Source organism: Dipodomys spectabilis, unplaced genomic scaffold, assembly GCF_019054845.1.
Source record: "Dipodomys spectabilis isolate Male_0828 unplaced genomic scaffold, ASM1905484v1 ptg000066l, whole genome shotgun sequence".
NCBI lineage: Eukaryota > Metazoa > Chordata > Mammalia > Rodentia > Heteromyidae > Dipodomys > Dipodomys spectabilis.
Window position 1 is genome coordinate 4,797,125 of NW_024870743.1, and position 11,364 is coordinate 4,808,488.

The 11,364-nt window shown below is 50.1% G+C and overlaps 1 protein-coding gene across 1 annotated transcript; it reads left to right on the top strand.

Moving 5' to 3' along the window:
• Positions 1-4,190: 4,190 nt before the first annotated feature.
• Positions 4,191-10,997, top strand: Rrm2 (ribonucleotide reductase regulatory subunit M2). Its single transcript, XM_042680763.1, has 10 exons — positions 4,191-4,367; positions 4,481-4,555; positions 4,948-5,094; positions 5,454-5,570; positions 6,420-6,553; positions 8,650-8,744; positions 8,844-8,977; positions 10,410-10,514; positions 10,598-10,711; positions 10,799-10,997. The coding sequence occupies exons 1-10, from the start codon at positions 4,269-4,271 to the stop codon at positions 10,949-10,951; spliced, it is 1,173 nt and encodes a 390-aa protein (XP_042536697.1). The 5' UTR covers positions 4,191-4,268; the 3' UTR covers positions 10,952-10,997.
• The last annotated feature ends 367 nt before the right edge of the window (positions 10,998-11,364 follow it).

Sequence of the window (11,364 nt, forward strand, 5' to 3'; positions counted from 1 at the left end):
TTGCAGGGCTGGGAAGGTGGCTCAGTGGTAGAGCGCTTGCCTTGCATGCTCGAGGCCCTGGGTTCGATTCCTCAGCACCACATAAGCAAAAAGAAAAAAGCCGGAAGTGGCGCTGTGGCTCAAGTGGTAGAGCACTAGCCTTGAGCTGAAGAGCTGAGGGACAGCGCCCAGGCCCAGAGTTCAGGCCCCACGACCGGACCCAAAAAAAACCAAAAAAAACAAAAGAACAGTGTTGCAATAGGAGTAGCAGGGCACCTGATGAGAATTTGGCACCATAGTAAACTATGTGTGCACTAAAAGATACTAGGGCATCAGGTTTTTGTTTTTCTCTTTTTCTTTTGAGCTGGTTCAGGGGCTTGAACTCAGGGCCTCATGATCTTCCTCTCACAACTTCCCTGTTCATTGTTGGTAGTCTATGATTGAGCCACATCTCTAGCACATGCGCATGCGCATGAACCAGTCATGGGGCCTAAACTTAGGGCCTGAGTGCTATCCCTGAGCTTTTTTGCTCAAGGCTAACTATCACTTGAGCTATAGCTCTACTTCTGGCTATTTTGGGTGGTTAATTGGAGATAAGACTCTCACATACTTATTTGTTTGGCTGGCTTTTTTTTTTTTTTTTTGATTGGTCATGGGGCTTGAACTCTGGGCCTGAGCACTGTCCGTCAGCAATTCAGCTCAAGGCTAGTGCACTGCCACTTGAGCCACAATACCTCTTCTGACTTTTTCTGTTTATGTGGTGCTGAGGAATGGAACCCAGGGCCTCATGCATGCAAGGCAAGTACTCTACCACTGAGCCACCTTCTCAGCCCCCTACTGATGTTTTGTGAGTAGCTGGAATTCTAGGTGGCTTTACCATCACACCCCAGCTTGTTTATGAGCAGGCTGGCTTTGAACCTCAGTCCTCATGATCTGCACTTCCTAAGTGGCTGGGATTACAGGCATGTGCCACCGCATTGAGTGCCAGAAATCTTTTTATGTATAAGGCTGAGGCACCTTCTGTTCAAGTTTGTAATGCTAACAGAGTAGTTTGTGACAGTGGAAGGTGATCATGAGAAAATTTCCTTTATAATCTAATGGCTTTTCTTTTTGGTTAGTGTTGACACAGGCAAACTCACTTTGGTTTTGGTCACTTTTAAACTTTTACTACTGGGTACTAGGCTATATTGCTGAGTTATTGCTGTTTTTCTTCTGACTGAATTTCTAGCATTTTGGTGGTGGTAGAGAATGTGTCTGTTTTTGGGAACTAGCCTGTTGAAAAGTTTGTGAGTGCCCGGGACAGAAAGCGAACGTAGCAACGCCTCGGGTGGCAGGTAAACCCTGGAGGACTCGAGTTTATGTTGACAGCGTTCTAAACTGGGAGATCTCATTTGAGATCTGAGGATGGAGGGTCAGAGCCAGTCAGAAAGCTGGGTGTGGAGCTGTGGCTTAAGTGGTGGAGCACCAGCCGCTAGCAAAAAAGCCAAGCCGGAGCCTGACACCTGTCCCCGCAGGGCAGGACGCGGGTGACGGGGCGCTTCCTTTGCTCTGCGGCCTTCCTTTCCTCACCTAATACACGGGCCTGAAACCCCCACTGCCCACTGCTGCACTGGGTTAGAAAGGATCCGACATCACCTGATCCACCTGCGCGGGGGTGGTGGGTGCTGTGGCCATTACTGCCAAGACTCCCAGCCCAGGGCGCGAGCGGAGTGGACTCGGAAGGCACAGCCCGGGCCTCCGCCTCCGGTGCTGGAGACGCGGAAGCATCAGCTGAGAAGCCGCATTCACGCAGGCGCACTCTCCTGTGGGGGCGTGGTCGCGGAGCGCGGGCCGAGGGGGCGGGGCCTAGTCGCCTGTGGGCCAATTGTGGAGCAGACGTCTTGTCAAACTTGGCGCGGGAAGGAAAGGGCCCTTCCAAGTGGGTCAGTCTGGAACCTGATGCCCGCGCTCGGCTCGTGGTGTGGCGGGGACCCCCTCCCCTGTCCTGCGGTGTGGCGGGGACCCCTACTCCCCGTATCTCACGGGCTTCCTGGTGGAAGCCAGACCAGCTGGCTTAGAACGGGGAAAGGGAGGAGAAACGAACTCCAAGGCTGTGGGCAGGGTGGGGAGGGAGGGCGACAAAAGCGCATCCCCGCCTCTTCCGCTGTCCAAGTTTTCTTTCACGGATAGATGTTCAGAGAATAATCCAGAATGAGAGCCCCATTTCTGCCTACCTTAAGCGTACAGTTACTGTCTATCTTAAGCTAAATAAAGCACACGGTGCCTAAGAGCAACCAAGACCAGCACTTTGGATTTTTTTTTTTTTAAGCAGTCCTGGGGCTTGAACTCAGGGCCTGGGCGCTGTCCCTCAGCATTTCAGCTCAAGGCAAGTGCTCTACCACTTGAACCAATGCACCACTTCCGGGTTCTGGTGGTTCATTGGAGATAAGAGTCTCACCGGCTTTCTTGCCTGGGCTTGCTTCGAACCATGATTCTAAGATCTCAGCCTCCTGAGTAGTTAGGATTACAGGCCTGAGCCACTGGTGTCCAGCTGTACTTTGGGTATTGATTCCAGGAACTGAGTGTGTTAGGTATTAGATGATACCAAAAAACATATTAATAGTTTTGTTGGATATAATAGCTTCAGCCTTGATGTTAACAGTAAAAAAAAAAAATCATTTCTTTGGAGACAGATGTTGGAATAGGAGAAATGGATAATTATCTGCCAGTTGCTTTAAACTGGTAGTGCTAGTCCAAGATTTTAGTTTTTACTTCATGTAAGAGAAGTGTTTTTCACTGCTGGCTATGGTGAGAGGACCTTGAACAGCTGTTAGTACTCCAAGAAATGGCCGAAGTAAGGCCAGGTGCCAGTGGCTCATGCCTGTAATCCTAGATGCTTGGGAGGCTGAGATCTGAAGATGGTGGTTTGAAGAAGCCAATCAGGGAAAGAAAACTTATTTCCAGCAAAAGCCCAGAAGTGAATGTGTGGCTCAAGTAGTAGGGTGCAAACCTTCAGCCAAAAAGATAAGGGGCAGTTCCCAGGCTCTGAGTTCAAGCCCCTACAGTACTGGCACCAAAAAAAAAAAAAAAGGTGGCAGAAATAGACTTGGGGGATTGGTGCTTCCCTACCCCACCCTCTTTAACTTGTTCTCTGCAAGAGGTTTTGGAAAGGGTCTTTCTTGGGTCTCTCTGTGTGAGCCTAGGGGTTGTGAGCTGCAGTTCCCAGCTTAATCGTTTGTTTCTTTCTCTTGACTTATTTCTGGAATTTTGCCCTTTGCAGGGCAAAGGTCTGGCAATACAGAAAGCCACGCAAGAAAGGAAATGAAAACTGTCAGAGTTCCTGCCCCGGCCCCTTCCTTCGCCTGTTTTCAAACTCCCCTTCCTGAGATTTGTTGTTCAGGGAGTCGTGAATGAATTCCTAGTGCTCCCACCATTCTCTGAAGGTTCTGGGATTTCTGGCCAGATTCCAAGTTTGAAACCAAGTGAGATTTTGAAGACGGGGGATTGGAAGGGCTTTCTCCCCCTGACTTTGTGGGCCAGGAGGTTTACAGAGGGTCGCACAAGTTACAAGGTCCTGTCCTCAGGGAAGGGCCTCCTCCCGCCTTCATACCCCGGGTAGGTCGGATCCAAGTCCTGTCTTACCCTGGGGACATCGAGATCAGAGCACACGTCCCAGTCCTGGCGACTGCAGTTGGGGAGGCTCAGCAGCCCTGAGACCGTTGGTCTCAGATCGCGCCCGGGTCCCCCCACTTTAGGCACAGGAATGGCAGCCAGGCCTCTCCCGCAGCCAGCTAGGTGCATTTCTCAGGCAACTTACAAGTCCAATTGCAAAACTGCCGGCCCGCGCGCGGACATGTCCGGAGACGTTTTCGGGGGGTGGAGCTGCGGAGTGGGGGGCATCGCTTCCCGCTCTCGCGCGGGCTCCAATCGCCGCGCCTCACGCAGTCGCACACAGTTCCGGATCGGCAAGCGGCTGCGCGCTCCGGGCCGCGGAGGCGCCGGGAGGCGGTGTCTGGGCCGAGGGTGGCGAGGTCCTCCCGGGGCGTTGCGGACGCTCCCGCGCGGCGCGGTGCTGCGCTTGAATCTCCCGCGCTCTGCGCGAAGGGGGCGTGGCCGAGGCCCGCCAATAGGGAGCGCGGGAGCGGGCCACGCCCCTCCGGTGCGCGCGCGCGGTTTGACGGCGATTTAAAGGACGCGGGTCCGGGACGCCGCTTGTGCGCCGGGTCTCAGCTGCTGCTCTAGTCGCTCCCTCAGCTGCCACCACCTCCGCCGCCGCCGCCACCTCCACCGCCGCCGCCGCCGCCGCCGCCATGCTTTCCGTCCGCGTCCCGCTCGCCACCATCGCAGACCAGCAGCAGCTACAGCTGTCGCCGCTGAAGGGACTCAGCTTGACGGACAAGGAGAACACGGTGAGTGCCAGGGGGAGCTGGGGGCCGGGGCGAACCGGCCGGGCGGCGGGCCGCGGGCTGTCCGGGCGGGGAGGAGGGGGCTCCCGCCGCCCCTCACACGCGTCTCCCCGCAGCCCCCGTCCCTCAGCGGGACCCGCGTCCTGGCCAGCAAGACAGCGAGGAGGATCTTCCAGGAGCCCGCCGAGCCGGTGAGTGGCCGGTCCCCGCGGGCGCCGGAGCGCGGGGCCGCCGGCAGGGGGCGCCCGCTCTTGGCGCCAAAGCCACATTGTCTGCTCCGGGGTCGGCCCGGCTCCCCGCCCCCACCCTTTCCCGCCAAAGGACCCCGCCCGGGCGCCCCGGGGCCCGCGCCTCCCGGGGCCGCGGCTGGCCCCTGCGGGGGCTGCCTGGGAGCCGCCGGCCGTCGGTGGCGCGCTCCCCTCTGGTGCTCGAGCCACGCCGTGTGACAGCTGATGAGCATCGGAGCCCCATGAAACTGCCGGTCACGGGAAAGTGCGTGGCCAGGGGAAGCGTCAGTGCCACAGGTTCGATCAAGACTTAAATCCTTGTTATTCCTCCTCCCTTCCCTCCCCGCTCCCCCCAGAAAACTAACGTTCCAGCTGCCCCCAGCGCGGAGGACGAACCGCTCCTGAGAGAAAACCCCCGCCGCTTTGTGGTCTTTCCAATCGAATACCACGACATTTGGCAGATGTATAAGAAGGCCGAGGCCTCCTTTTGGACAGCTGAGGAGGTAATCCCATCCCGAACACCCTGCGGGGCGGGGCGGCGGCGGCGGCGGCGGCGGCGGGAACTTCATTTGACCGGCACTTAGCATTCCTCCTGGACGGTTGGTGTTAGGGGAGGGGAATGGGGGATGCAGAATGGTGTCAAGAGTTGTGTGTAGTCGACTTCAGAAGCATATTTCCAAGTGTTGGCAGGAGCTCTTGCACACTTGGATCTGCTAACATTGCCAATTTTCTATTTTTCTGTGGGTGGGTGGGTGGATGGATGGGTCATGGGGCTTGAACCATAGGGGTTTGTGTTCTGTGGGTTTTCATTCTACTTGATCCACAGCTCCACTTCCTAAAATGGTCAACTTCTGAATTTCAGGTGGATCTTTCCAAAGACATCCAGCACTGGGAAGCCCTAAAGCCTGAGGAGAGATATTTTATATCTCACATTCTGGCCTTCTTTGCAGCAAGTGATGGCATAGTGAATGAAAACTTGGTGAGTCTTCACACTTATCTTCCATTGACTTGAAGATTTAAGGAATTCAAGCGCTTTCCTTTTTTTCGTTCCGTTTTATTTGACAACACATTGCAGTTGCTTTTCCCTATGGTATTTTCCCCGATGTTGACTGGCAGAAATGACTTAGGAAAGAATGAGTCAAACAATCAAGTGTTGACAGGAACCCTACAAAATATCCATTTCCTGATCACATGCCATATGGAATGCTGAATTTTATCAATAAGCCATGAAAAATCACATTAAATATAGAATTTTTTTGTATATGTGCTGGTATTGGGGCTTGAGCTTAGGGTATGGGCACTTTTAGCTTTTTTTCTCAAGGCTGGTGCTCTATGACTGGAGCTATACCTCCATTTCTTGCTTTTTGCTCTTTAATTAGAGGGAAAAGTCTTAACTTTCCTGTCCAGTTGGCTTTGAACTATGATCCTTAGATCTCAGCCTCCTGAGTAGCTAGGATTTACAGGTGTGAACCACTGGACTCCAGCTAGAAGAAACTTTTTTTTTTTTTGGTCGGTCGTGGGGTTTGAACTCGGCTTGGGCACTGTCCCTGCGCTCTTCAGCTCAAGGTGAGCACTCTACCGCTTGAGCCATAGCATCACTTCTGGTTTTCTAGTAGTTGGAGATGAGAGTCTCATGGACTTTTCCTGCTCGGCTGGCTTTGAACCGTGATCCTCAGAGCTCAGCCTACTGAGTAGGAGCCACTGGTGCCCAGCTAGAAGAAACCTTTTAATGGTACAAAGGGGAGGGTGATGCTGCCAGCATTCATTGACTGAGTTACCCCTGCAGATGAGTGTTCTTCAGCTTAGCTCTGTATTTTATTTCCTCTAGGTGGAGCGATTTAGCCAAGAAGTACAAATTACTGAAGCCCGCTGTTTCTATGGCTTCCAAATTGCCATGGAAAACATACATTCTGAAATGTACAGTCTCCTTATTGACACATACATTAAAGATTCCAAAGAAAGGTGCGTGTGCAGAGGGTATGCCAAGAGATGTTCACTGTTCTTTATTCTGAGTAATTTAGTTAAGGCTTATAGAATGCACTAAGTCATAGATACTTGTAGCACCCTAGCACCTATGGTCAAGCCTGCTCTGAGCAAAGGGCCTAAAACCACTTTACCAACCAATTGCTTAACCAAGTTAGCTTTCCTTTCTTTTCCCTTTGTGCTAGAACTCAGGGTCTGGGTGCTGCTCCTGAGCTTTTTTTTTTTTTTTGCTCAAGACTAATGCTCTATCGCTTTGAGCCCACAGCTCCACTTCCAGTTTTTTGGTGACTAATTGGAGAGAAAAGTCTCATAGACTTCCATTCCCTGGCTGGCTTTTGAACCCTGAACCTTAGATCTCAGTTTCCTGAGTAGCTAGGATTAAAGGCTTAAGCCACCAGCACACCTGCCTTCCATTTTTACAGTTGGAACAACTAATGTCTTTTTTTATTTTCTAGTCGTGGGGGGCTGAACTGAGGCCTTGGCTCTGTCCTTCAGCTCAAGGCTAGCACTCTACCACTTGAGCCACAGTGCCACTTTGGCTTTTTTTTCTGCTTATATGGTGCAGAGGAATTGAACCCAGAACCTCATGCATGAGAGGCAGTCACTCCCACTGAGCCACCTTCTCAGCCCTAATGTCTTCTTTTTTTTGGGGGGGGGGGGTCCGGTTGTGGGGCCTGAACTCTGGGCCTGGGTGCTGTCCCTCAGCTCTTCAGCTCAAGGCTAGCGCTCTACCACTTGAGCCACAGCGCCACCTCCGGCTTTTTTTTTTTTCTTATGTGGTGCTGGGGAATCGAACCCAGGCTTCATGCATTGCAAGGCAAGCGCTCTACCACTGAGCCACCTTCCCAGCCCAGCCCTAATGTCTTCTCTTTGAAAGTTTTTTGGTGTTAGTCCTGAGGCTTGAACTCAAGGCTTGGGCACTGTTCTTGTGCTTTTGTGCTCAAGGCTAGCACTCTACCACTTGAGCCACAGCTCCACTTTTAGCTTATTGGTGGCTAATTGGGGATGAAAGACTTGTGGACTGTCCTTCCTGAGCTGGCTTTCTCAGATCTCAGCCTCCTGAGTAGCTAGGGTTACAGGTGTGAGTCACCAGTGCCCAGCTTCAGCAGCTAATTTTTTTTTTTGGTCGGTAGTGGGGCTTGAACTCTAGGCTTGAGCGCTGTCCCTCAGCTCTTCAGCTCAAGGCTAGCGCTGCTCTACCACTTGAGCTACAGCGCCACTTCCATTGCAGCAGCTTATCTTTACTGAGATAAAAGTACTGAACCTGCCTCAGGCCTGGGGCAGAAGGATAGGAGGAAGATATAAAATGATTCTCTTGAATCTAATAATGCAATATAGAAAGTAAGTTGTAGAAGTCTAAGGGTATTCATTTATACAACCAGCAGTGAGCCTGAAGATTGATTTAGGCATAGAGCAGCTGGCTGAAAGGATAGTTCACATCAGGGAATGGTAGCAAAATACAGGTAGTTTAAACGTTTGTATGGAGGTGGATCAGAGGACTGAGGCAGAAATGGGCTGTTTGTGGGATTTTAGGGCAGGTTTTAGGAGAGGAGCCTAACATGGAATGAGATCTAAACTCTCATCTGTGGCCTGCTTGGAACAATTGAGTATGGAAGGCTAGCATGATGGAAGACACTGCAGAAAAGAGATTTGGACAATTTGAAACCTGAAAAATCACCTTTGGGGAGCACCCATTTAGAGGGTAGCGAAGAATGGCAGCCAAGACTTTCTGGTTCTTAAGCTTTAAGGAGGATAGAGCCTATGATCTAGACTTTAAACAATAAATAGATCATTGCTCTGGGTACAATGAACTGTTTTGGAATAAGTAGGCGTCATGAACTGAAGACTCCTTACTTAAATTTCAGTTAACTGGCAAAAAACAAATGAGTATTGTGATTTTTTTTTTTTAAGTCTGGAGGGGAAAACTGGGGCTTTCCTTGGGGGTGGAATTTGTAGATACTCAAATGTGGGTCATCAGTGTTCTGTCATTGAAGCTTGGGGTTAGATGTCTAATCATTGTTGATCTTGTCAATCCATCTACACATACACATATATTCACATACATATGCCCACAGGGAATTTCTCTTCAATGCCATTGAAACAATGCCTTGTGTGAAGAAGAAGGCAGACTGGGCCCTGCGTTGGATTGGGGACAAAGAGGCTACCTATGGTAAGAACTCCCTTGGCCCTACTTAAATTGCGCTGTGTCCAGTAGTGGTGAATACCAGCAGTTCCTCACCAGAAGCATTGTGGTATTGCCCCCACTTAGGAGAACGAGTTGTAGCCTTTGCTGCTGTGGAGGGAATCTTCTTTTCTGGTTCTTTCGCGTCGATATTCTGGCTGAAGAAGCGAGGACTTATGCCTGGCCTCACGTTTTCCAATGAGCTTATTAGCAGAGACGAGGTGGGTAAAACAGGAAACACGCTAGCCTGTGCCCAAGCACTTGCAACCCCTTAGCATGCCCTTGTGTTTGCTTTCAGGGACCCAAGCTATCAGTGGCATATGTAAATAATATATACATATAATTACATAAGTTACATAGTATATAAGTGTGTTTGTATATATATATCTGCTTTTTTATTTCATGGTGGTGCTGGGATTCAAACAAGTAATATATGGCTGACCTATACCCTCAGTCCTATAAGCTACATTTAAAGTGAGTTCAGCTGTTTATATACTCATGCACTGGCAATACTCTTAATGGTATGATAATCCTCAGATTCTTTGTATAATGCATTTGTTCATAGCCATTATTCTGTGGGCTTGAATGCACAAAATTCAAAGGGCGCTTGAAAAGATGTTTGATTATTTTTTCTTGGTATTGTATGTTAACCTTTGTTCTTAAAAGATGGTAAGCTTCCTGATGAAGTAGGGTCTGTGTTTGGGTCTGCTGTATGAACTCGGGTTACACTGAAGGGCGAAGGTGCCAGCTTTTTTAGTAAAATCCTATCTGAAAGACTTGAGTATGATCTTGGCAGAGAGCTCAGTGGGCAGATCAGACATGGCTGGTCTCCCAAAGATGAGCTCTGACGTTTACTGGGGTTTTATTTAATGAATGGAGATGCAGATTCTCCTCACTTGAAATGGAATCACTAGGGCTGGGAAGGTGGCTCAGTGGTAGAGCGCTTGCCTTGCATGTATGAGGCCCTGGGTTCGATTCCTCAGCACCACATAAGCAAAAAGAAAAAAAGCCGGAAGTGGCGCTGTGGTTCAAGTGGTAGAGCACTAGTCTTGAGCTGAATAGCTGAGGGACAGCGACCAGGCCCAGAGTTCAGGCCCCATGACTGGCCTCTCCCCCCACCCCCCCCCCCACACACACAAAAGAGAAATTGAATCACTAGTTCCTGCCCATCTTGGAAGCTAGCTGGCTGTTCATGCTGGGAGTAGTGGCAAATTAGACATGCTGACCAAAGGCCAGCACGTTGGGTGCCCTGTAGCTCACACCTGTAATCCTAACTACTCGGGACTGAGACCTGAGGATCACGGTTCAAAAACCAGCACAGGCAAATCCTCTTGTTACCCCACAAAAAGAGCACATCCTGAACTTGAGTTCAAGTCTCATTATTGGCACACATGAAAAAAGGAGCAAAAAGTTCTGCCTCTGTTGAGCAGCAAGAAAGGATGGTCCTGGATCTTCCTTATTTGGTGGTAGCTTTGAGGGCAGTGGGAGGGACTGAAGCTCCTCAGGGACATCAGAGTAGGCAGACAGTTGTCTTCCTTTCCACAGTGGTGCTCTGAGCATAGCCAGGCCAGTCACACAAGGAAATGAAGAGTAGTCCACGTTCCACATTACTGCTAGAAATCTGCTTTGTGGTGATCTCGACCTTTCTTCCAGGGCTTACACTGTGACTTTGCTTGCCTGATGTTCAAACACCTGGTACACAAACCGTCGGAGGAGAGAGTGAAGGAAATAATTATCAATGCTGTTAGGATAGAACAGGTGGGTGACAGGTGCGGGCCACTGGTGCTTGCTGGAAGGTGTCTGCGAGTCTACACACTCAGTGGCTTTGTTTTGTTCTCTAGGAGTTCCTCACAGAGGCCTTGCCTGTGAAGCTCATTGGGATGAATTGCACACTAATGAAGCAGTACATTGAATTCGTGGCAGACAGGCTTATGTTGGAGCTGGGGTTTAGCAAGGTAAAGCATCATCTTATAGCCTGCTGCATGCAGCCTTTTGGAAATTGGTAGTGTTTGGTATTTATATCTTGATGTGAACTTTTCCAGGTTTTCAGAGTAGAAAATCCATTTGATTTCATGGAGAATATTTCACTGGAAGGGAAGACTAACTTCTTTGAGAAGAGAGTAGGCGAGTATCAGAGAATGGGAGTGATGTCCAGTCCAACAGAGAATTCTTTCACCTTGGATGCTGACTTCTGAATGAACTGAATGCTCTTAGTTTGCTGATTTTTTTCCCCCCTCTTCCCCCCCCCAAAAAAAAAAACATCAGCTAAAGTGAATCAAGAAAGCTACACCATGAATTGTCATTAAGGTTCATTAACAGCATCTAAAACTGTGTAGCTACCTCAGTCAATCCTGTTGATTGATGTTACAGCGTCACCTAGAAAGACAAAGCCTATTTCAAACAAAAGCTACTTGGATTGTTAGGAAGAACTTGTCCCGGTTGGCTTTTGCAGGCAGGCAGGCAGGCTGGCTGTGACTCACCTTAGCTCGCTGGGTGGCAGTCCAGGCTTCAGAGGGAGGTGGCCTCAGACTCATGATCTGCAACCTCACTGCTCCAAAAGCAGGCTTGAAAGTTTACTTAAAACTAGTTTGTAAATAAAACTGGCACT

What these genes read in the sequence shown, in the direction of transcription:
- Rrm2 (XM_042680763.1), top strand. Translation starts at nt 4,269, where the DNA reads ATGCTTTCCGTCCGCGTCCCGCTCGCCACCATCGCAGACCAGCAGCAG. An exon ending in TGACGGACAAGGAGAACACG is followed by an intron (nt 4,368 to 4,480) that starts GTGAGTGCCAGG and finishes GTCTCCCCGCAG; the next exon opens with CCCCCGTCCCTCAGCGGGAC. An exon ending in GCATAGTGAATGAAAACTTG is followed by an intron (nt 5,571 to 6,419) that starts GTGAGTCTTCAC and finishes TATTTCCTCTAG; the next exon opens with GTGGAGCGATTTAGCCAAGA.